Source organism: Tachypleus tridentatus, chromosome 4, assembly GCF_004210375.1.
Source record: "Tachypleus tridentatus isolate NWPU-2018 chromosome 4, ASM421037v1, whole genome shotgun sequence".
NCBI lineage: Eukaryota > Metazoa > Arthropoda > Merostomata > Xiphosura > Limulidae > Tachypleus > Tachypleus tridentatus.
In genome coordinates this window covers 78,701,045-78,726,559 of record NC_134828.1, presented here as the reverse complement: position 1 = coordinate 78,726,559, position 25,515 = coordinate 78,701,045, and the positions used below count along the sequence as shown (strand labels likewise).

At 33.2% G+C, this 25,515-nt stretch overlaps 2 protein-coding genes across 8 annotated transcripts in view; one reads left to right on the top strand and one right to left on the bottom strand.

The window, feature by feature from the left end:
- LOC143249510 (aryl hydrocarbon receptor nuclear translocator homolog) overlaps nt 1-18,493 on the bottom strand; it is a 138,428-nt gene extending 119,935 nt beyond the window's left edge. For 3 of the 4 annotated variants that reach the window (XM_076499480.1, XM_076499482.1, XM_076499484.1), the window contains exons 1-2: nt 18,276-18,493; nt 16,604-16,655 (exon numbers count right to left, since the gene is read on the bottom strand). In XM_076499480.1, coding sequence (XP_076355595.1) covers nt 16,604-16,655; nt 18,276-18,327 — 104 coding nt within the window. In that variant the 5' untranslated portion in view covers nt 18,328-18,493. Of the gene's footprint in view, nt 1-10,127; nt 10,166-16,603; nt 16,656-18,275 lie in introns of those variants that run through there. The other variant, XM_076499486.1, reaches the window with a different exon arrangement.
- LOC143249511 (uncharacterized) overlaps nt 18,062-25,515 on the top strand; it is a 60,815-nt gene continuing 53,361 nt past the window's right edge. Inside the window, exon 1 of one of the 4 annotated variants that reach the window (XM_076499491.1) lies at nt 18,062-18,129. In XM_076499491.1, coding sequence (XP_076355606.1) covers nt 18,113-18,129 — 17 coding nt within the window. In that variant the 5' untranslated portion in view covers nt 18,062-18,112. Of the gene's footprint in view, nt 18,130-18,522; nt 18,687-21,376; nt 21,579-25,515 lie in introns of those variants that run through there. The other 3 variants (XM_076499494.1, XM_076499489.1, XM_076499490.1) reach the window with 3 other exon arrangements.

The window sequence follows — 25,515 nt, the reverse complement described above, 5'->3', positions numbered from 1 at the left end:
ACCTCATGCTCAACAGCTGACATGAGATGTAGAAGTCGTCGACATAGAGTTCATTTGAAACTGAATGGGAGTTGTCCAATGATGGCATTAATTTTTACAATAAAAAGTGTAACACATAAGACACAGCCCTGAGGGACTCCAAGTTCTTTTGGGAAGGAACAGGAAAGCATCGAACCAACAAAGACTTGAAATCACTGGCCTATTAAAATTGTTTAATAAAAATGGGCAAAGGACCATGCAATCCTTTTTTAATGTTGTGATCCATTTTCAAATGCTGTACCTCTTTTTCTGCCATCTACCTAAGGTATAAACAAAAATGAGAGGGGTGAAAGCCACTACAATTAACATAATGAGGGTCCATTTTCCGTAGGCAACGAGCACATATCAAGAAACCACGACATGATGTTTTTGAGTGACTGAACCACTGACATTGGAAAAATATTGGTGGGTTCACAACATGTAGTCGTACCTTACAATTTACATAACACGCCTTGATGGTGGCAGATGGTCGTGATGATGTAAATGTCAAAATTAGGAGATTGGTGGGCAGCATAATTCCATCTTTACGAGTGAAGATACGCCTCACTGTAGAAACTCCTTAGATGATAAACCAGCAAGGATTTCTGACTCGGGTATGTTCTTTAATTCCCTCTCAACAATGACTAGTCGAGACGAATTCAAAGTAGCATGAGAAACAACTTCATTGGGTATATCTCCAATGGCCTTCGAAGGCAAGAGGAGTTCACTTTGTTTTGGAGTGGATGTTTCCAGAACGTAGTTTTTGACCGACTTAGAAGAGCCAGCAAGCCTCTCTAGTCCCTTCTGAATAAAAGAGGGAGATATTTGCCCTAAAAATTTGTCTAATAAAGAATATAATACAGAACATGAGGTACAGGTGTTGAAGAATTTACAGATTGCTGTTCAGAACCTTCGAAACGTGGTAGTTCACTTATTACCTATTTTTTATTTAGATCTGGGAGATCCATAATAAAGAAAGAACATTTCACTGTCCACTTACACCCACCCACCATGGAGTCCCTACGAGGAGACGCACTACAATGCCAAACAAGGAATTGCAGCAACGCTGGGGTTTCGCAATCACTAATACCCAAACACCAGCATCAAACACAATGTCCACAACACCTGTTGAGAACGTCCAACACTGGTACCCAGTTGACCCAAGCCCAAGTGGACCAACCGATTGATTCTGGGGGCACCCCAAGACCACCAGTTTATAGGAATTCAAGGCCCAAGTGGTGTGTTAGGGTTTGACCTCTCAATCAACAAAATCGTCTACTCCTCTTCATGATTTTTATGAGCTTTAGGTAGTTTAAAAGGACCAAATTGAGACACTTTTTACGGAAACAAACGTCTGACCGAAAATATTGGCCTTATCAGTATCTTCATATTCATGATATAGAACAAGTTCAACATCTCCCTGCTTATATCAGCACAGACTTATAGAATTGGTGAATGAGCAGAAATTAAGACATACAACACACAGACTGGCCAGCTGTTTACTGACATAATTAAACTACTTTTATGACAACGTATCAGCCAGGATGCTGCTGATAGATACAAGAGCATTTTAAAAACAGTTCACCTTTGTAACGCTTACATTCATCTACTGTATGATGTGATGAGTGTTTCATCACCGTGAAAACAATAAAAAGTGAGAGGCGTTGCAGCCTAGGCACAAAAGTCAATGACAAGCTTATGACGATTGTCATCAAAAGCTATAAAGGACAAAAAGAGCAAAAGAAATAAAAAAACAACGGTGAACTGATAGTGGCGTCTAGTCAGTGACTCCGTAGTTCAGATATCCACTCTCACAGAAATAAACATTTTAAAAAAGATAAAAATGGGGACGTAATCAATATATATGAAAGCCAAGCGCCGTTCGATCACGCTCGACTTCTTTGAAATTCGTGAGTTACAAATCCAATTCCACTTCTACAATGCTTACTCTTTGGCTTACCTTTTCTCATTTTATTTGAATTTAATCACTAACATAGGCATTCATAGATCCTAAATGTCGACGCTTTTTCTGATATATAAGGAGGGAGTTCCCAGGACCAAATAAGATATGGCGTTATGTGCATAACAACACATCATTATGACGTCAAGCTTGGTAGGATCCGAATAAGAGGTTCGAGAAAACTCATGCGAAAAATAAGTAAAAATATAGCGCAATCTATGAGCGAGAAAAATTACGTAAAACTCTTAGTTAAAACAGACTGAGGATAACAGGTGCGAATATAAATACATAATCATCGTATGTTTTACTCTTTCACGATGTCAGATAAACACGCAAGTTCAATAACTCTTGATACAAACCGATAAAAACTACATCACCCGAGCGCTTTCGAAAGGTTGATCTTTCTTCTTCAGGGTTATAGAGTTTTTATCATTTTATATATTATAATCTTTTATGCAAAGGCATCAAATGTAGCACGTTTACTCACTTATATGTAGAAGATTAAGGAGCAATATGTAGTATTTTCGTGGAAAAGGAAATTACATATATATTCTCTATTTATTTCCTTTGTGCTCTACCAGTTTTATACCGAGTACTTTTACTTTCCTGTCATACTGGACAGTCTTTTACGGTAATTTGTTAATAAATTTGCATCTGATCAGCAAAATCCGCTATCCTTCATGTTTTCTTCTCGCATTTGTTTCTTTTGACAATAACTTTGAATTATCGTATCGTTTATTTTATTCGCTAAACAATAATTATCCAGAATTACGTAAATCTATTTTTATCAAGATAGAAACACAAGAAAAAATCAAAAAATCTACCGTTTAACAAAATCTTCAGAAAGTATAATTTGGATAAAACTCACACAAATGTATTGAAATAGCAAACCTAACTTGTTTTTTTATATAAACTAAATTATATGACCATCATATCACGAATAAATTCTTTAATCTCGATCAAATATATACACATACTCAGCACATGACACACACAATATCCAGTATAATTAAATGTCAAAGAGAAATTTGTTTGTAGTATTCATATCAATATCATGACCCAATAAAAATATTGTTCTTTTTACTGGTAGTGACTTTACATAATGTTTAGCTCTTTCATTATAATAATTTCACATCATGAAAACAGACGTACGTTGTCAAACAACAAAATAACACGATATAACAAAGTTCGCTTAAATCCGTCTTTAATTTCATCATTTTTTTTTTGCTCGGGATCAAGCTCCATCTAAATCATCATCATTTAATCCTGAAATCACTCCTTTTTTCATACATGTGTATTAGAAATATTTTAAGTACATGTTGAGTATCGACTTTATTTTTAATTTTTTTTGTACCCTGTGAGATTGACATTTTTAAAATTTAGGTCGCAAGTGAAGCAATTTTTCTCGATTTATGAAACAACAGTAACCTCTGGGCATATAACATCATTATTTTCTTAATTTTTCAACTGGAAATAATTCTCTATCTCATATGGGAGAATACTGGCAATAACTCTTTGACTAAAGTGAAACTTCGTCTACGTTTAATATTAACAATGATATATTCGTTGATCGCACACATTAATTTGTAAAGCACTTATATTTATTTTTTAACAAAAAGTGCAATATTTTAATTTACACGTTACATAATATTTTCTCACTGACAATACATGTCTCATCAAAAAAACAATTATTACAACCTTTACACGCAAGGCAATAGACAGTTTACTAATAGTGAAGTATGTTAAAAATATTTTATATTTAAACAGTGTTTTGAACAATGCAGATTGTTCTTAATTCGTTTATAATTTATATGTTTATGAACGAGTATGAGCTATCTTCAGAAACAAAGATAAAATCATCATAGAAGCCTATTATACTCGACTCTCAGAGAGATAAACATCAACAACAACCATGGCATGCATTTAGTTTCTGAAAGATTTTTCACTTCCCCAAACTGGGGTGTTCAGAGATAAGATTATCCCCCTTCGTCCCACTCGTGGATGTGTTATAGTGCTTTTGAGGGATTTAATGATTAGAATATATATAGTTTTTGGTGTTTGCTAATTGGAGGATACAGTTAGTATCTGTCACAAGACCTGGCAAACGTCCGGAGCTGGCAGGGTAAAGGTGTCGAGGTCAGGGTTGTAGGCGTCGTCAGTTTCTTACGACTGCCAAAATATGATTGAATTATGGTTTAAACATCAACAACTTGTGAATCATTAGTCCTAAAATTTGTGATAAAAATAATTAACTTGTTTTGTACATTTATCTTAGTTTCTTCAATGCGGATTTAAAATCACGAATGTGTAAAATAACATTTCAGATCTATCCTTTATCTCCTAAAAGTCGTTGCCCAAGAGGCTTTTCGTATAATATGATAACTTGTCAATTGGAATGGACGATACAGAGACAACAAATTATTTTAAGTTATACCACTTTATTCAGAATAACACCGCCAAAGTTATAACTCAAACACCGAAAGCAAGCAAAAAACTATACGCTTTTTGTAAGTTGCAAGAAACATGAAATAAACAAATTATTTGTTTTTTCTTTATCAAAGAAACAATATATTTAAGAGTTTGGAAGTAAATGATGATTAACAGTGTAATAATCCTTGCTGGTGTCCTCATAATTCTTTATTACATGTAACGTTATGATTTATTTTCATTAAACTTATAGATTTTTGTATAATAGTTTTATATATATTTAAACAAATTTATATGAATATCACGAGTACTGTAAAATTTGATTTCACTTTCCACTTTGTCAATTTGATGTCGCGCCATCTGTAGAATGTTACATTAACAACATTTTACGGAATAAAGTAAACACCTGCAGCTCTTCACGGGCAGCAACTCCCCACACAGGTTAAGTGTAGATATTGTATCATGGATGCTTATAATAGTTAAGTTGAGCCATTTGCCATACAATTTCGCAAAATATTCTAGAATTCTTTTTCAATGTTTACACAATTTTATTTCCATATAACACCACAATTACACAATGACATTTGTAAATCCAACTTCACTACTTTGTTTTATGTACCAAAGCTCCTTTTTATTTTAGTAATACAGCTTTCTTTCACTACTTCTTTCAATACTTTATCTAAATGTGTAGTGCAATATACATTGTGTTTTATAGAAGTGAAATAATTGAGCTTACAGTTAAATGAAAATTCTGTATATTTGCTATGGAAAATACACATATTAGTCAGACTAAGTTTGGTTTTTATAGGAGAGCATCACGTAAATAGATTGTGTATTTGTCACACATACAAGGAACAATTACAAGTAACTGAACAAGAAACTACAGGTGGAATAGAATTTCACAGAAATTGCAGTACCATTCTATTTAGAAAGGTATCCTTTTGATTAATCTGACTGTTATATTTTGGACTTTAAACTAGTTTCCATGATGTTTTAATATAATTAAATATATCTTAGTTTATCACCATTAGAGTTTATATTCATTTCTGATATTTAACTAAAGAAGTAAAAGAGATGCAAATAGAAAGTATATTATCAATTCAAGGTCATTTCAATTTTCTTGAGATTGCTTAAGTTTACAATGTAACCCCAAACATAAAAAACAAACTATTTAAATTCTGAACAGAATAAAATGGTGAAATTCCAATATGTGTTTAGGGCAACTTGTCTTCACTGTTGTTTTAAGGAATTAGTTGAAAGCAATTAGAATGATGTACTCAAACCTTCTGAACTAATTCATCAAATTGAATTCATTGATATTCTAAGTTATTATCTTCAGCAAGCTATTCCAAACATTTGATAATTTTCTTTTGGCACCAGATGTTTCATACACGTTCTGTGACAATAAGCATAATAATTTTAGAACAATAAATTGGTTTGCTGGCATAAAAGTTTATTATAATTCCTAAAATATATTAAGATATTTTGATAACCATCTGTATTTAGATGTGCAAAAAGTGCTCAAATAGGACAAATATATGTAACACCTCATACACTTGTTTACAATCAGAACACAATCATACTTAATGTATTCACAAATCTCTCTCCACATTCTTATTCTACCATCACTTCAAAAGTGGTTGAAGTTATATTGATCTTTCAACAAACTGACCAACTGTCAAGATTCCAGTTTCTGTTGGGTTTACATAAAGCAAATTAAATAAAAGCTCTACATATTCTAGCCATTCCAAAATTAAATATTTATGTAAATAATTCAAACTGCCATGTGGAATACAGTAAATTTATTGCATAAATACCTTCTCAAATATTTGTGATGTTCAAGCAGTACTTTTTGTTAATCCAAACATTTTTTTTAGTAGTTTACTATAAAGTACCCAATAAACTTCATTGATTTGATGTTTAATAGACAAACAGTGTAACTGTTATACAATGTACGCTTACTTCTGCCTTTATTGGTGGGCATAATATATGGTCATTTTCTTTGAGATACCAAATGGAGAAGGAAATACATCTTAAGAGATAGATGAAACAAAGAACACAAGAAAATAGGTTTTAAGAGAGGTAAAGAAAGGGAATGGAGTACCACGTTAACATCCTAATCCATAAAAGCAGGTTGAACAGAGGATCAACAAATCCAAAAGGAATGGATTAAAATAGCAAGGACAGATGAGAGAAAAATCCTGCAGAAATGGGAAAGACAGAAGGTATGTTACAAGGCCACCAAATAATCTAAAAATTAGGAGACTGAAGACTGCTGGTTAGAAAGCTATGTGAGAAACTCTGAGACAACAGCAACAGTAGGATGAACAGCAAGAAATCCAAGCCATGGTCCATGTGGTAAAGACATTTGATGTAAGTTGATATACTTCCATGAAGGATGGACTGATGGATTGAGCAAAATGAAAGGTTACAAGACAGGAGAAACTGGATCTCCTCATCAAGAATTGAATAAAAGCCAGGTGTGAAGATAGAAAACATGAAGTGTGAAATACAAAACCTTTGAGTGGGGTTCATGAAGGTGGTTGGGTAAGAAGGAAAATAGTACAGGAGAAAATAATTAAAGTTAGAGTACGCAAGAAACCACAGTTGAGATAGCCAATAGAGAGTGATCAGAAGAATCCGGCACATAGTGGCGTGGATAAGGTAAAATATCTGATGAAGCAACTGGATAGGATAATAAACATAGAGGAATTTATGTGACTCGTTTTGGCTGAAGGTATCAGAAGCTAAAGCCTGAGGATGAGGCACAAAAAGAGGTGCAATTGGCAACTGAGGGCAGTGGCAAAAACATCTATGTGAGGAAAACCTCAAATATTTCAAAGCCATCTGAAAATGAAAGAATGAAGGGACCACTCTGTTGGGTAAACCATGCCTTGAGGTTAAATGCACCCACTTAGGATAAGTAATTAGATGAATGTGTTGTGTGTAGGCACAATATAGGAAATGAAATGTAAGAGGGATTTTGACAAGGTGCTGCCTTATTGATTGATATAAGCCATCATTATTGAAATGTTGGAATGAGTCATTACCAGACAATGTGTGGCAATGGGAATAAATTGATCTAAAGCCATGACAACTGGCTAGAAGCTCTAGGAGATTGATATGTAAGGACTTTTTTTCAACAGGCCAATGACCCAAAGCTTTCTGAAGGGATGTGTCTGTAAACAGATTTAAGTCTGGAAAAGTAGGAAGAAGCAGGGCATCCACTAATGTGTGAGTTTTGTCCAGTCACCAAAGATGATCGTTTACAAGTGAAGGAGGAATGGTAATAGGAGCATACAAGGGATTCTGAGCAAGGTTTCACTGATCATACAGAATCTACTGAAGGAAGCAAGTTTGCACAGCCAAGGTAGGTGAGAGGTGTCAAAGAATAACACACCCCCAAAAGTAACAGAAGCTCATGTGTAGAAAGTGAGGGAGTAGACAAGGCATGAAATTTTGACAATTCTATAGAATGGAGTCAAAGAGGAAAAGGTTGAACCCAACTGAAGTAAGTCTTAAAAAAGACTTAAATGCACAAGTACTGGGTACGACGTAGAAAGAATTTCTCCAACTGGATCAACCAATCTAGTTGAGCAGCTTTGAAAGGGAGTTGAGAAGCATGACTAATCAACTCCTCTTTGTAATGGGCTAGTGGCTGCCAATCATACAATTAAAAATAGAAATGCAGTCCCAGGGCATGCAGATGAATAGCAAAAGCTCTAACCCCCCAACAAAAACATAGGGAGCAAAAGCTAGCCCAAAGGGTAGAGGGAGAAACTGGTACACCACCTATCAACAGATGAACAAACCATAAGGATGAGCCTGTACTGAGATGGGAACAAATAGGTATTGGAGACATCCATCTTGGTCATCCATAGATCCAGAGAAAAGGTCCACTGAAGAGTGAGACAAGATTCTATGGTGAAACATGGGAGGTGGAACAGATCAATGATGGGCCTCCACTCTCCATCCTTCTTGGGAATTACAAACAGATGAGACAGATGAGGAAGCAAGACATCCACTAATGTATGAGTTTTGTCCATTGAAGGATGATAGTTTACAAGGGAAGGAGGAATGGTAATAGGAGCATACAAGGAATCCTGAGCAAGGTTTCACTGATCATGCAGAATCTACTGAAGGGAGCAAGTTCTCCATCCTTCTTGGGAATTACAAACAGATGAGAGTAAAACCACAGAGACAGGTGTGGAACAGGTTCAACAGCTTTGGGTGAGGAGGTCTTGTACCACTTCTGATAGATGTTGGCAAGTTATGGTATCACCAAGAGACAAAAAAACAGGTACCTGAAACAAGGGGGGTTTGGTAAGAAATGGAATTTCAAGTTACTCTGACAAAACCTGAATAATCCAAACATCAGTGGTGAAAGGACTCCACCAATGAACAAAGGCTGCAAGATGAGTTCCTACCATACTGAAACCCAACATGTAGTCACCAGAATTGCTGGCAGCTTATTGTGCATCATCAAGAAAAATTATGAATCACAGTGCCTTAGGAAGAAGGGAAAGGACAAGAAACCAGAATTGGTACCACACTCATCTCTGACTGAGATAAGTGGGCAAACAGATGTGAAAGGGCATATTGTTGGTGGGCAGATGCCATCTGGAACTCCCAAGTACTCCAGGACCATATCAAAGATGAAACATCTTAAAAATGAGGCCATGCACAATTACTGGGGAAAAGAAGCAGGTATATAGGTTTAATATAAGGTAAACCACATTTGCAAAGCTATGACTAAAGACAATAAATGAGTCAAAGTGGAGGTAAAGAGGGAGAGGATGTTCACAGAAAACTCTCAGGATTTCTGTGAAAAGCATTAGACAGGAGATGGATAATGGAAAAGTACCACAAGAGAGAACTGAAGGTAGCATGGCAGTGGAATCATTGGGCATGGGTGAGAATGATGGGGGATTCAGGACCTGGTCCCCAAACAGGTAAAACTGTAGAGATGTGAACAGTCAGCCCAATAATAAGCTAGGGCATACTGATTGCAAACCCACAGGGGCTGAAACTTACTAACTATATTGTTCAACTGAGAGATGAACTGGTCAGTATGAACCTGAATGTTGGGAGACAGGGAAAAAGAAATGGGGTTGGGAAGAACAGTCATGCAATACATGGACATGGATCATAAGACACAGGAGCAAGAGAGAGAACTTCACATATTTTAGGAATAAAGTCCAAAAATTCAAGAAAGGTCAAACAGAATCTTTAAGGATGGCATGGCAAATTTGGGAAGTTGAAGCAGGAGATCAAAGTCCTTGTCAGCCTACCCAGGTTCCACATGTTCAGGAAGAAGTAGGGCAAGTTCTGGAGATAAAGGTAACCCACACAATGTTCAATCTCTTTGCAAATAAGGCTGATAAATCTCCCAACAGAGAAGGTAATGTTCTGTTGTAATTAGTAAGGGCATCAGAATTTTGTGTCTTGCATAAAAATATTGGCTACAAGTCTAAAAAAATCAAGGTTTTCTAATAAAAGCCACTGGTTAGACTTCACTTAAAGTATTGTGTCAGAGTTGGCTCACTTATCTTACATGAAAAAAATGACAATGAGATGGAGTTTATATTATGATCTATTAAACTGTTTTCCCTTAAGAAAAGGGTCATAACATAAAAAATATATGGATAACCAGAAGTCATTTGGTACTACAAGGTTGTCCCTCTACACCCCACTCTGAGAAGAGAAAAAAATTTAAACCTACCCTTTACTTTCCAAAAAAAGCATCAATTTCCCTACTCTTATAAGGTGTCAGTCTCTTCACATTGTTGACCATGACTTTTCTATAAGCCATTCACCCTGTTAAAAAACAACACAAAACTAGCTAGTTTTTGTAAGTCTTAATTAAACTTGCATTTCTCATCCTACTGAATCCAGAATATAGTACCAAGAAACTAGATGCCTTCATCCATTCAGTCCCCAATATGATCTTCTAAATTTCATTTACATTGGCTCTTGTTCTGATCTTTTCTGAAAACACAATAACAGATCTTAACTAATCCACATAAAATAATCACCCTTCCTTTTGAACTAGGTATTCAAATTTTTAATGGGAATTAATAAGAATACACCAATTTTCTCATTGCTTTGAATTCTGAAAATAATGAAATAAAAGGCTATAAATTTGAGTTTCACAAATACAAATCACACATCGACAGTTGAAAAAGCTCAATTTCTTCAATAGGATGGTACATTTGAGCCACAAATTATCAATTAGGTTATCAATGGCTATAACTTTAATGGAGTTTAAGAAAAGAGCTGAGGAATATTTGAAGGAGCAGATCTGGATTTAATAGATATCTCTGTTTGTTGAGAGAGAGAGAGAGAGAGTTTGGACATCAGGACATCCTTGATGAGTAAAAAGACCTTGATGCCCCACATTTTTATAACTGATGTAAGCTGTTAAACATGTAGAATTTTCTACAGTATCTACATCACATGAATATATCTAGAATTAAATCATAATTTATTAAGTACAATTTTTATATAAAACCTTTTCAAGATTAGAGATAAAAAGTCACTCAGACTCTATGAAAATTGTTTAGAAAAAATAAAATCTCCTGATCTCTTGGTTTGGAAAATTTTTCTTGCATATAATAATTTTAAAACAATTTTTACAAGGTGACTAAAAAGGGACAGTGTGCAACTTTTTCTGATAAAATATTGACTCGTACAAATAAATATTATTTAGCTAGATTGTGCTGATATATGGTATTTGCAATCAATTACAGGTCACTGTTTAAAGTAATGGCCATACTTTTGAACAGTATATTTTTGTGTTCCATTAATTATTAATTCTAAAAATATGGTAGGAGTCAGTTGACATTTCTATTGTTTATAATTGACAGATACAAGGTGTCTATTCAATTTAAATTTGGAATAAACCTTTAAAAATGATAATAAACTTTAAAATTGTAATAAACCTTACTTTTTAGACTAAATGATTTCATCAGAAATTAATAATATACAAATCCAGTACAGTTCATATTAATATTTATTATTGTGAAATATGTCCACAGTTCTGCAAATGATGAACAGGCAGTATGTACATTAAATAAGACAGTTTTTAATCAAATCCATTCAAAATTAACATCTCCCTTATTTGAAAATATATTTCATGTAGATACTCACCAACCAGCCATTACCTTGCACACTGTTGGGAAGACAAAAATTTTTCATAATGCCACAGATCTTGAATGAAGCTCCCATCCTTGTACAAGTTATAATGTATAGTACCAGTTTATGATGCAATCATCATTAGACTATAAGATACATCCTCCGTGCACAGTAATCCCTATGAACATCAGTATTTGATCAAAGGCTCATTCTTGAGAAGGCAAACTAATTGCACAGGAAGTGGAAATAAAAGGTAGGAGATTCTGCAGAAAGGTGAAAATCTGTCTGAAATACATTTCCAGGTAAGGAAAACATTAACTTCAGAAATGCTACTCGCCTGTCTTTACAACAACAAGCCTAAATCATAGACTGAAAATGATGGAAGAGCTGGTATTCTGAAAACATAATATCAGAGAGGGAAAAAATCCATGAAGCATGTTAACCACTAGGAGGGGTATCATAGTGGAGCATCACTTAAAAACTGCATCAATCATAATCACACCCAAGAAAGGAAGTAGGGTAAAATATGTTGTCAAAAGAATATTTTGCTTGGTCCTGAAGTGTTGCTAAATTGGGAAAAATGGCTTGAAAGAGAAAATATATAAATACTGCCATTTCAACTGGCCAGTATCTCACAGATGGTCAGTTAAGTATTAATATGTAATGTGGCTAGGATTATAAATCAGGATATTAAAGATTGTAGAAATTCTTATGCAAGATACTTACCACAATAATCAGATGCTGGGAGAAAGATCCAAGACCTAATTCTCAAAATAATATGGCCATCTAGCTGGACAAAAACAAGGAATGGCTTGACTCATATCATAGTAGAGTGACCTGTACTACATTTTCAGGAACATCCCAGCTCTACTTTCCACTGAGAAAGTGCAGCTAGTTAGTCTTATATCAGTAGGATTAGATTACTCCAACAGGGAACTTTCCATGTTAAACTCTCCAGCAACTTTACTCCACTAGAAAAAAATGGAATAGAGAAATTCATGTAGGGGAATATTTCAGAGAGGTGCTTAGACTAAACAGAAAGCATCCCACCTACTTAAGGTCTCACTCTAGTAGACTGTGCAATGAATTACTGTAACTAGAGACAGTAGAAGCCAGTCAAATACATGGGGAGTCACATACCCAATGCTTTTTTTTTTTTTTTTTCAAATGCATTTTGGCCTGAAAGAGAAAATATATAAATACTTCCATCTCAACATTAAGCACTAGCAGATAGGATTAACACTGTCTGTACTCCCACTACTCAATGCAGATTACAGAAAAAGTATTCACTGTAAGGCAACAATAGCCACTCAGTGGATTCCATCATTACCAGGTGATAGACATAAATAAAGGTACTTATATCAAAAAAGATGGTTGTGTAAAAGAAACGTGACATTAACACATCAGAGATCATCTACACTCCCTACTACTAGGCTATGTAGATGGGATGACAATGTCACAAGGCAAGAAAAACCATGAGGTGACAAACAAGATTGAAGGAGATAAGAAAAAGCTCATCACTTACAGAAGAATAAACTAACCAGATGGGATATATAATGCAACTAAGCAAAGTGGAAAAGAGATAAGGAATACCATTGCAAAACAATGTTGCCTCCTACCTTGAAAAAGGGCTGTACATATGAAACCGTAATCAACAGATGATACAGAACAAAAGAGATGATATGGATCAGAATGATTTACAAGAGAAGAGGAGAAAAGAAATCAGAATGGAGAAAACATCTAATCACCCTCTCAGGCCACTCAAAAATTTAGAAGGAGTGATTAGTGAGATATTCAACTTGCCTCAGTAGTAAACAGCATTGAAGTCAGCCAATACTAAAGTGAGAATGATGGCTCCACCAAGTGAGAATAAAAATGACTGAAGCATATAAAAAGGGATTAAACCATTTCACACACACATAGCTTCCTTTACCTGAGCAGTAGAGTCTAGCACTGGATACTAAAATAGTGGAAACAAGGAGTAAAGATGAGTCCAAAAGGCAGAGATGACAGCACTCTCCAAGTGGAAGCAAATCCACTAATAATGCCATAAAATGAACAGGTCATTCAATGAGAAAGGTTTAAGCTCAAGCAAGATAATTGATCCACCATCAGTGCCTAAGCTTTCAAGATGTGTAGATCAGTAAGTGGTGGTTCTGGGCCTAAAAGAGAAAATCCAGAGCCAATAAAATAAATGTCCCATATATAAGTGCTTTTTCTGTTGTGTGGGGATGGAAGAAGCAATATAGGAGATGTTTTAATAGGTTAGGATAAGACGATGAAACAGAAAATGGGGAAAACCTTTGGAGCAGCTACCAACTAAGGACAAAGAGATAGAGAAACTCCTCTTCCGGGCACCAGGCATCAAGAACTGTACCTCACTTGATGATTACAGACAGTGGTGGAAAGATTTGTGTATAGGAGTGGTTGTCATCAAATATGAAGCAGCACAATATGTCACCAGTGCAGCATTCACTACAGATATGTGAGATAACCTATGTGAATGGAATGAGACCACTGACTTACTACACAGCCCTAAAAAACAACCAATACAAGTCTGGCTAGGGAAGATGAAGAATGGCATCCAGAATCATGTGAGATAGAGAAAAATACTATGACCATTAAAAGGGAAAAGTAGACACTGAATATCTGGATACAAATTCAGGGACAGGTTAAACACTGCTGAAGATATACACTTATAGGCACATCCAAGAGGAACAAAGCATTCGAAAGGAAAGAGAAAAGAAACAAAAGAAAAGAAACAAATTAAAGGGCACATGACAGTCTTGGTATTAAAACTTCCATGTCTCAAAAACATAAAGACACAGGTTGAGTCTGCCCTTTGTATAAATTGAAAAAAACCCTCAGGGATAAGATACAGACTGAAGGTTGAAACTGAATAGAAGAGCCAAGCCACTACCCTAAATGAGATGACTCTCTAAGGTTGAGGGAGGTCAGAGTAGAATAAACTATGCTGGTAGAGATAATTTGTAAATAAACACCCATAAACTAATAGAATAGACCTCAAGAATGTAACCAATAGTCCAAAGCTCTCCAAAACCAATGAAAAAGAATGGAACTGTAGCCAACTCAAAGGGAATGGCTGAGAACCAAATGTTTGGCTGTTGCAGATGAAACAAAAGTGAAAGACAGGTGGATAAATCAGAACATGAAGAAAATGTTTGACTATTCACCACAGGGGAGAATATCCATCAGGAACCAAGAAAAGACTAAAGTTGGGTCAAGTGAGGCAAACTGAAGACTGACATTAATCTCCCATGTCTATAAGAATGATAAAAAGACAGGATTAAAGCCCCTGAGAGAAGAATTGTTCCAATATGTTTGAGGTGGAAAGTACAAATCCAGAAAAAACACATCATAGGAAATCATAGGTTGAAGCAAAGCAAGTTAACAACTGTAGAATGAGGTACAGCAGAGCTCCCACAGAATTGGAGCTGAAAGATGACATCAGAAACAAATTGCTTTTAAGATTTGTGATAACTAGCCTTCAAAGCGGAAGAACCTGGAACAGTAACAATGACAAGGAACAGGATAGGCTCAGTGCTCAAAGGAGTGGGATTAAAGTGAGAAGACAACTTTCTAAGCAGCAAAAGTATTATGATAAACAAAGAAGTTCAGTAAGGCAGGAAGACTAGTAGACGAGAGTGAGAAAGAGAGAGAAAAAAAAGAAGGGATCCCTAAATTAAAACATGCAATTCAAGTGATGGAGTCTGAGATTCAGCAAAAATAATCTATGAAAAAGAAAACAAAAGATGTATACCTATGAAATTCAAGTAGTAAATAATGGCAGTGGGACTACATTATCCTTATTGAGAAAAAAAATGAAAAGCAAAACCAAGAATAGTAATAAAAGTGGGGAAACATGTTACAAGACTGGACAGACACAGTTGAAGTAACTCAAACTGGAGGTCAGAAATCCTGGATCTAAGATCACAATGTAACCAACTACAATGTGCAAAATAGCCTGCAGTTGCCATTACAGTATTGAATGCTCATGTGAAAGAGTTTCAAAAAGTACAGGTTATGTAATAAATATGGAATAATGAATATATAATCCAGTTGATCCACAAACTGATTTTGTGTTGGTTATTTCTGTAAAATGGAAGAAATGACATAGAACGCCACTACATTTTTTTTTAATAAATGAAATGAGCCTGTTTTTTTTGTCAGTACATAGACCTAAAGATGAACTTAAACAGTACTTGAGGAAGCCCATATTTTGGGTCATACAATAGGAAGTATGTTCCAAATGTACAAATCTGGTCAAATGTATATCAAATTGAAGGTAATATAAATCAAATGTCTAATTTAAATTGTGGTATTGTTCTTTCACATAATAAATAAAATCAAAGAAAGAAATAGTAATGAAAGTTTAAAATAATAAGCACAAAAATTTATAAATGAAACATGCCTAATGAGCTGGTGCAATACATGTTAACATGTAGTGGTGGAAGCTTTGTTCAAGACTCATGATTCACAAAAAATCTTACCATCAGTGTACAAGATAATAGCTGTTTGTTGTGCAGAGGTGTATAATGTTTCTAAAATAAAATTTAACACACTAAATAAATGTAAATTACTTTTATAAACATCACAAAATGCTATTACATTCTAGTATATCATATTTTCAGTAATGTCACATCTGGCCATGATGCAATAATTTGATAATTAAAGAAAGAGAAAAGTGACTTGCTCTTTGTCTCAGCTGATTTTTCATTGGCATCGAGTCTTCTGATTAATTGAATTGAGTCAAAGAAGAAGGCTATAGGCTCAATTTGGATTTGTTATTTTAATGCAAGATAAAATCTATTTTATGAACACATCTTACTATTTTTCTAAAGTGGAAATGACCCTACAAACATGATTTTTAAAGAATAAACAATAGTAATTACATTTCTGAAGTTATTTCCATGAATTATCTATTCATAAATTACAGTAGAGATCAGTTTTTATAGTTTTTAAATGATTTTTTTATTGTTATTGTGAACCCTCACAAAAATGATACATGGTACTAAAACCTATATCATGGCTATATGTACTTACTCTGTAATATGAGAGGTTTTCTTCTTCTTTATCACATTGCTTGTATCAATTCCTAAGAAAGAAGAAAAGTATAAACTGAATAAATATGCTACACTGATGCATAATAAAAAAAATCTCTAATTATTGTGTCAAGTCATAGAGAAAATAAACAAAATTATAAAATATAGGATGTATTAATATAACAAATAATTAACTGAAAATACACTAATGTAATACTTTAATTTTATATAAGATAGTTATTACAGTACATTGCTGGGAATTTATAACTTTAAATACAAAAAAAGCATTTCTCACATTATGATAAAATAAAAATCACTATGATATGATATATGCAAGTTTATTTTTAAATCACAAGTCACAATGTCACTCCAATAATGTTCTATTTGCAGTACTGTACAGTTTGCAAAGTAGCATATTGGAAAGAGTGCATTGCAAGGTCATATCATGCTTATTTTGAGAAACTTGAACTACAAGGAAAGCTTAAAGCTTTAGACTTGTATTCTTTTGTGTGTAGAGAGAGGTAATGACTTCTATTTATGTTTATAGTTGTGGTTTTTATCATTTATGCATTTTTCCATCTGTTATTCAGTTCAACAAAATTTGTGTTTGCCTTATATGTTAACCCACTTGTCTCCTAGTGCATATCAAATATTAAGAGCAATTTTAAGACACTACCATGCAGTTCTCACAGCACTGACATGAATGTTAAGATTGTATATAATTACATAAAACAAATGTCAAGTTGTTAGTCACATAATACATATTCTAGTGGTCTGACAAGGAAATAAAAAAAGCATTATCTGCTGAAATTAATCAGACTATTTAGAGGAACAATAAATTTCAGAGCTGTGTTAATGATATTTAATTGTTAAAAGAAACTGTTGAAAATACTCACTTGATCTTTATCTTAACGGTATTTGTGAGAAGTTTTTAATATTGTTCTTTTGTGTAACCTAATAAACTAGCTTTTCTTCATCATCTACTTTCATAAAGTAGTTATTATCCTTATTTTGATTTGATATTAACAATACTGGTTTTATTCTTGTGTTTAAAGATTATTATATTTAGTTAAAAACCCTGGTCAAGCACTGCATAATTACCAATAGTTTTTATAAAACTAGAATGATGTTAATGAATTTGTAGTTTATGTAACAAATTATAATACTTTGATAGTAAATTGGTTATTTGATGTGCTACAACTTTTCCATTCCAGGTATCATCTAGCAGCCATTTCCAACAATTTAATCTAGTAATACCAGTACCAATTTCTCTGGTTTCTAATGCAATAAAGTTTCATTTTCATTTCACTTTCACCTCTAACAAAAATTACACCTTCCATTCTGTAATTTATTTTTGTTATCACTGCCACTAGTACTGGGATTCACTGATAGTATTACTAAGTTAGTGTTTTTTTTTTTTTTATAGATACCGAGAGTTTGCGCTTGCAGTTTTATGGGAATCCTCAAGACTGCCTTGAACTGAAGTTGAGCTTGAATGTTGAAGCATTAAATGGCCACTTATTGTTTGTAAGCAATTCTTTTTAGTAATTTTAACTTACTGTTATAAATTATAAGTATGACTACTTTCAATTTCTTTGATTTATAATAGTTTATAATGAAAACTCTGTAATATACAATTAGGCTAACTTATTATTTGATGTTTATCAACCCACCTGGCACTAACTGAACTGAAGGTGGAGCATCTGGTGTGGTCATATTATGCATAAATTATGACTTTATTGTCTAAAATAGTTTAAGTTTTTGGTGTTGTTTCTAACGACCAGCAATCACCACATTAAACACATTCTTTCAATACAGATGCCACTGTAACGTTTCGGTACTTCACAGATCTCGTTCGTTTCGAGATTAATATAAATCCGTCTTTCGTGCGCATGCGTTTAAATCCAGATTTGTTGAGACAAAGTGGAGACAGTGAAAAGTCAGATTGTCGGAAGCAACGTTGTAACTTTAGTTCGTTAGTGTGAAAATTCAAACTCTTCAACTCAGTTTGTATTTAACCTTCACTGCCAGAAAACCAAAACATACGTAAGCCTACTTATGACTAAAGAGAACGCAAGCATGGGGTGAGTGTGAAAACTGGATATCGTTATATAAATATATTAAATATGATTTTTGTCTCGAAATAAGAGGCTTGAGCTCTCAGTCTCAGACCAAGACTTGAATTTTGAAACTATAAAAATATTTATAATGAAGAAATAAAGTGTAACTGGTGCAACAAATTTTGATATCATATAATCAACTATTAAAACGTTTGAGAAGTTCACAGTCTTATGGTGAGATATAGACCCATAGAAAAATTTACTTTTTAAAATTTTAGGTTTGCATACGTAATTTAGGTTTTCAATTTCATGAGATATTTGTTGTACTCCCATAATAAAGACTATATAATATGTTTAATGTTACCAGTAATTGGGTCTACCGTAGAAACTATCAAATCAGCATAACAATTAACATCAACAGTGCACTAAAGAAGTAAAGATTAAAGAACTAAACTAACATTGGAAATACAACAAACTTCCACAGAGCAAGTTTGTCATTCTACAAGCGTTAAAAAACAAATGTTGGAACAACAATAGATGGTAACAATGCAAATCTGAAATTTAATTGTAATTGTGACAACATACATTTAGGTAGAGAATAAAAATTATTATAAGAATTGGTTAAAAGCCTTTTCCCAAAATATTTTCATAATTTAAAAATGAATTTATAGTGTTTTTCATCAGCTGTTGTTTATTTTTGAAAAACAATTGTTGTTTCAGTTATTTCAATTTTTATTTGTTTATTCATATGCTAGATTTTTTACTATTTTGTTAATTCTTTTGTGTATTATTATAGTATATAATTATAGTAATTATAGTACCTTTGATAAATAAAATTTAAGGACAGCAAAGGATATTTTGATCCATGTGTGCTATATCATCCACTAAATTAAACTAGTTTATTGGAAAAATCTCAGTCCTCCATTGAATTTCTTGACTTTACTGCTTCCACCAAATATGAAGACAAACCTTTCCAAAAGCCTACCATCACCATCCTGTCAGAAAAATTAAACAGTTTAGCCAAAGATGACAACTAGTCTGATTAAAATTTGTTCCTATTCTCAACATTAAGTTTGAAAAAAGGTGATGCAGTTGCACTGTTAATAAACTGAAGAAAATAAATTGAATCCCAACAAATTTTTAGAGAGAAAATAATTCCATAGATGTTTGTATTTTAATAGCCTTTCTCTGAATTCCTTTCTACAATTTGGTGTCCGTTTTTAAGGGATAGGTAGCTAAGACTGAACACATCACTCTAAATGAATCCTACCCAATGGCTATGCAATGAAATTATAATAAAAAATTATTGAAATCTTGAAACTGAGCCATCAGGTACTTCATTTGTGAAATTAATCTATTTGATGTACTGTTACTTTTATAAATTTGCTCAAAGTACTTCTTTAAATGAGGTTTAGCTTAGCTTAGGAATAACGAGTTACTTGAGAATCATTATAAGATAGAATATGGTTTTTCTAAATTTACTAGGAAAGTATAAACACTTAAATTTAATTTAAATTTTAAACAAATATCATGAAGATTAATAATAAATTAAAAGGAAAACTGAATAAAAGTCTGTTATTCCATCTGTTAGTCATTGTCCATCATGGATATTAAGATAAACCAAACAACCAAAAGTCAGGTAGCCATTTACATTTATGTACATAGTGGGGAAAAAGAACAACATTGAAGTTATTTTACATGAATATCAAAAACCATATTAGAAGGTAATACATTTGACAAGTTTGTAACTTAGCTAGGAAACAAAATTGTTCACAACATACAAAGAAGCAGATATAAAATGTATTTTATGGTAGCAAATAAAAGATGATATTGAATGGAACACATTTCCATTTAATGAATGCATATAGCTGAGTCTTTTTGTTTTTTACTTATTATTTGTGTCAGTAATAGCAAGATCCTAGACACTCGTGGAAAGAACTAGTATTTGTAGTGTTATTTTTAGTCTATATGATTTGGAACAATTTTAGTGACTACATTAGAATGTGAAAACTGAGATTGAGGGAATTGATTTACAGATAAAGGCTTAAAGAATTTGGTCATATAGGAACTATAGATGAATTGATTAAAATGTTTTAAATTGTTTATGGCTTGGATAATTTTCCTAATGATAAACTGTTTCACTGTTGGAACAAAAACACAGTAAATGAAAACTTGAATTCTAGGTATAGTATATTAATAAAACTAACTCTGCAACTGTAGATCTAGGCTTTTTATTTATCAAAAAATCTTTCTTTTGTAATTACTAAGTTATTGTAGATTGGTTTTAGTTAATGACATAAATTTTGTTTAGAAACTAAAGTACATGAAATTTAATACTTTTATTATTATTTTGTATATGTTACAGTAGTTTGTCATCAAGATATTTCTGTTTGTTTTTAAATGGAAGAAAAAGTACTCAAATTAGAAATACAGTGTTAAACTACAAAATATGTAACTTGTTATTTAAAATGTTGCTGCTGAAGTGTGGTAGGATCTTTCTTTTTCATGCTTTAAAAGTATATATGGACAGATACAATTATGCACATGTCAACATTCTAATTTCCAACAACCTAAAGGAAGTATATCCTGTCATAAAGATTAAAAGGCGGAAACTGTTCTAATGCTAGTACTCCAAGTATAAGTGTATACTTTCCTCTTAGAAAAATATTGTCCTCTGTGGCACAGTAGTATGTCTGCAAACTTGCACCTGTAGAAACCATGTTTAGATACCTGTGGTGTGTAGAGTACAGATAGCCCATTTGTGTAGCTTTGTGCTTAATTCCAGTCGATTAATAAACCTCTTAAACGTTGTACTTGTTACATCATGAAAACAGCATTTTATTACTAAATTAACTTTGGGGTGGATCATTGGAGTTTACAGTAAATTCAGAGTTAAATGACTTACTGCAAAATCATGTATGTATATTTTTGGTATGTTTGTCATTTAACCATGAATTCATCGTAAAATTTATTAATATTTGTAATTTTTATTATAATTGTTTGTTTTTTCAGCTATTATGATAGTCATTTATGTTTTAAAGGAAAATTTTATGATGGATGCATAGGCTACATATGTTTTTCTGATATTTTATATGGTTACCAGTTTCATTTGTATAACAAAACTACAGAAACATACCAGGACTTTATCTTGACAGAAGCACTGATTTAAGAATATAAATGCCTATGTTAGCTTTATCATAGAACTTTATTTTGTGATTTAAATAATTAAATAACTTTAGTTCAGGTACTAAAACTTGTTTGTGAAGCTTAAAATGCCCAACAGCTTGAAAATGCTACAGATAAGTAATTGGATGAGACTTAACCCATACTTTTTATTATTTTTGAGATTAGGGAGGTAATCCTGTTACAATGAAGAATGTGAGCCAAAGACACAATCCTCATTGCAGGATCTGGAAGTATGCTCTCACAGGAAATTTTGTAAATTAAGATTAATTCATTGTCTATCCTCTTTTCAAACAAGGACTTGAATAGAAATGATTGCATGAAAATGTAATAACTGTTCCAGTTTACACTTTATTTACACACTTTGTAGCTTTATTTGTACTGGGAGTGGTTTTCAAAATATTTTACTAGGACTTTATTCCCTTTGTCAATTCAAAAATATATATGCATTTATTTAAAGACAATAAAGAACCTGATGGTCCATCTAGTCAACTCATCCACTACAGTAAACTTCACATCAAAATAAAACGGTCTTTATCATTCAGTTATTTATCAAGCATTCCCTTGAACTCTCATACATCAGCTACATTCACCACATGAAGAAGAAACCCATTCAACAGGCTAACCACTCTTCTTAAAAAGAATGTAGCTGAAAATGACTCTTATCTTGCCCAAATTTATATTTATGTACACTAATTCTACCATTATCATTATTAAGTGGTTGAACCTTTCTTGATTTGGCACTGTTGTCCATATTTTTAATTTTGTTGCCTGAGTCAAGGTTGTAATTGAATTTTTTGACAGACACAAAAACTTTCTTATTTAACCCATTGATTCTGACTAAATGCATGTGGGATGTTTGCAAGTTTATACACTATATGCAGTACAGTACCATACCCTCCCTATATGGCAAATTACTAGTCAGTGAGCTAAGAAATATGATCAGTACTTTGATCATATTAGGGTCTTTTTAGAAATCTTAAAGTCAAATTGAGTAACAGTAGTTACACATGCTAAACTTTATTGAAATTGTGACAGCTAAGAGAGAATTTGAAATGTATTTCTTCTGGTTTTTACTTTAATCCATCAACAACAACACAGTAATATTATTAGTCTGACTGCAATTTATGTATGTATATATGTGTACGATAAAAGTGTGTGTTTGTGTCTTTAATAAAACTTACTTGATTTTTTGAATTTTATATCAGACACCAGTTTCCATGATATAACTCAGATGTTCTTTTATGTGCTATTCTGTATATATGCATGTATTTATATTATACAAAAGTAAGTTGTACAGCTGAGCATATGAGGGTATTTCTCAAAGAAATTTATTTTTATGTTTTTAAAGAATGTCAATAATGACCAGAAATCCCCATCAGAATATAGTGACCAATGTAATATTTTACTTCTTAAAAGTTGTCATAATTCCCAATTGAGCAACCACAAAATGCAGACCTATATGCTAATTGGATTTGTTTAATTTTTATAATTTCTGAAAATAGTTAGAGAAAATTATTTATAATAACACACATGTAACAGCTTATATAATGATAAATGGAAACATGCTATCATATTTTATTATGGTGAGGTGTATGACAACAGAATGGACAGGGAAGAATACCATGTAAGTGATCAGGTTGAAATACATTATTTTTGTGTAACTATTTAATACTAATGAATCTAAGTAATTTAATTTTTTTCTGTTGTGTGTCACTGGTAAAACCCTAGCTCTTGTCAGTAGCATGAAATACATACTTTATACATGGTGATGGAGAAAGTCTAGGCACCTGTATGTGTATCATAAAACACAAAGTACTAGCAATGTACTGAGCAACCAACTGATGCTATGTCTTAACATCTATAGAGATTATATATTTAACACCTTCATTATTTGACTCCACAGTCATGAAAACTTACCAGCCTCCTTAGAACATCTCAATTCTATAGACAAAAGAATCCACTATGGAAATAGAGGAACAAAACAGTCTACCATTTCTTGAAACACTCATCAGCAAACAAGCAAGACAAGTAACCACAATTGTATACATAAAACCCACTCACACCAATAGATACCTACACTTCCAGTCCTATCATCCAACCTTGATAAAACGTGGTGTAATCTAATGCCTAAACAAGAGAGCAGAAAACATATGCCATAAGACATTCATAGAAGTAGAATGCCAAAAGATCTTAGAGTTTTAAACAGAATGGTTACACCTCCTCCTTCATCAAAAATTCCTTGAAGAAGACCATGACAAAAAGAAAAGATCAGAAAGTCACCACCACTATCACCTTTTACCTACCGAATTTACAACATTTCAGTGAAAAAATCAAATGCATAGCTAAGGAATTCAACATAGAAGTCCAGTGGAAATCCTACAGCACCCTTAAGGTTCATTTTGGGAAAAAACAAATGGCAACCTACCAAAGAGAATCTCAAAAACATCTATGAAATTCTGTGTTCCTGCAACAATACGTACATTGGAGAAATGGGAAGAAAACTCGTGACAAGAATAAAAGAACATACAGATAGTACAAGACTCATGAAAACAAAAAATTCAGCCATTGCAGAGCACACCATGTCAACTGGACACACAATAAACTGGGAGAAAACTAGAATCATTGACACAGACAAATTCTGGAAAACAAAAAAATTCAAAGAATCATTTTATATTAACTTTTAAACCTTTGCTAAACAGAGATTCCAGGCTAGATGTGAGTAACGTGTGCCTGCCATTGGTTGAATCTACAGGAATTCTCTCCTCCAATCAGAAACAGTGATAACAAATCATAACACGCTCTCTATAATCCACTGGGACATTATAAACGATTGACAACACCTACACACACACTAACCTGAAGACAAAAGGCAGAAGATTTCGAAATGTCTCTCCACAACAGGCAGTTGCTGTCCATTCTACAAAGTTTCATCATGAATCCTCTGCCTAAACAATCTATCAAAGAATACCTGTTATGTCAATTTCTGTGACTGAAATTTGATCCTTAACAGATATGCAGTTAACTGTTATGTTTGTACTGGAAGATGGTGTAAAGGCAACTGTGTAAGAATGTTCATAGTTTATCTAAGTTTTTGTATCTTCCACTATGCCTTATTTTCATATATTTCACATCTTCAAAGTTGTGGGAGAGGAAAATATTCATCCAGCATGGCATTAACTTGTCATGTCTACAAACACTGCATTCCCTGTGAGTGTCAAATCAGGTTGTATCATTTTCAACAATAAGAAATTAGTGAAGTTTGATAATTGATGGATCACATGTATCTCATGATGGCTGGTATGGATTTTAATACTTTTACCAAAATATAGCAAAGAACAACATTTTGACCTTCTTAAGTCATCTTTTTTTAACTTGAAGATGACCTAAGAAGGTTGAAACATTGTATTTTGCTAAATTTTGGTAAAAGTGTTAATAGCCATACCAGCCATCCTGAGATATATTTTTACTACAAGTGCATTTCTTGTCATCACCAATTACATGCATACTATATATAATATTGTAAGCCAGAACATAAATTTCTAGCCCCAAGCTTCTTGTTTTATTGACATGTAAAAGTCAAGCACTCATGCTGCACTCTTCCTGTCTCATCCTGTTTTTCAAAAAAGTTACTAATTTTCTTTAACATTTGCTGTTGGTTTATTAATGA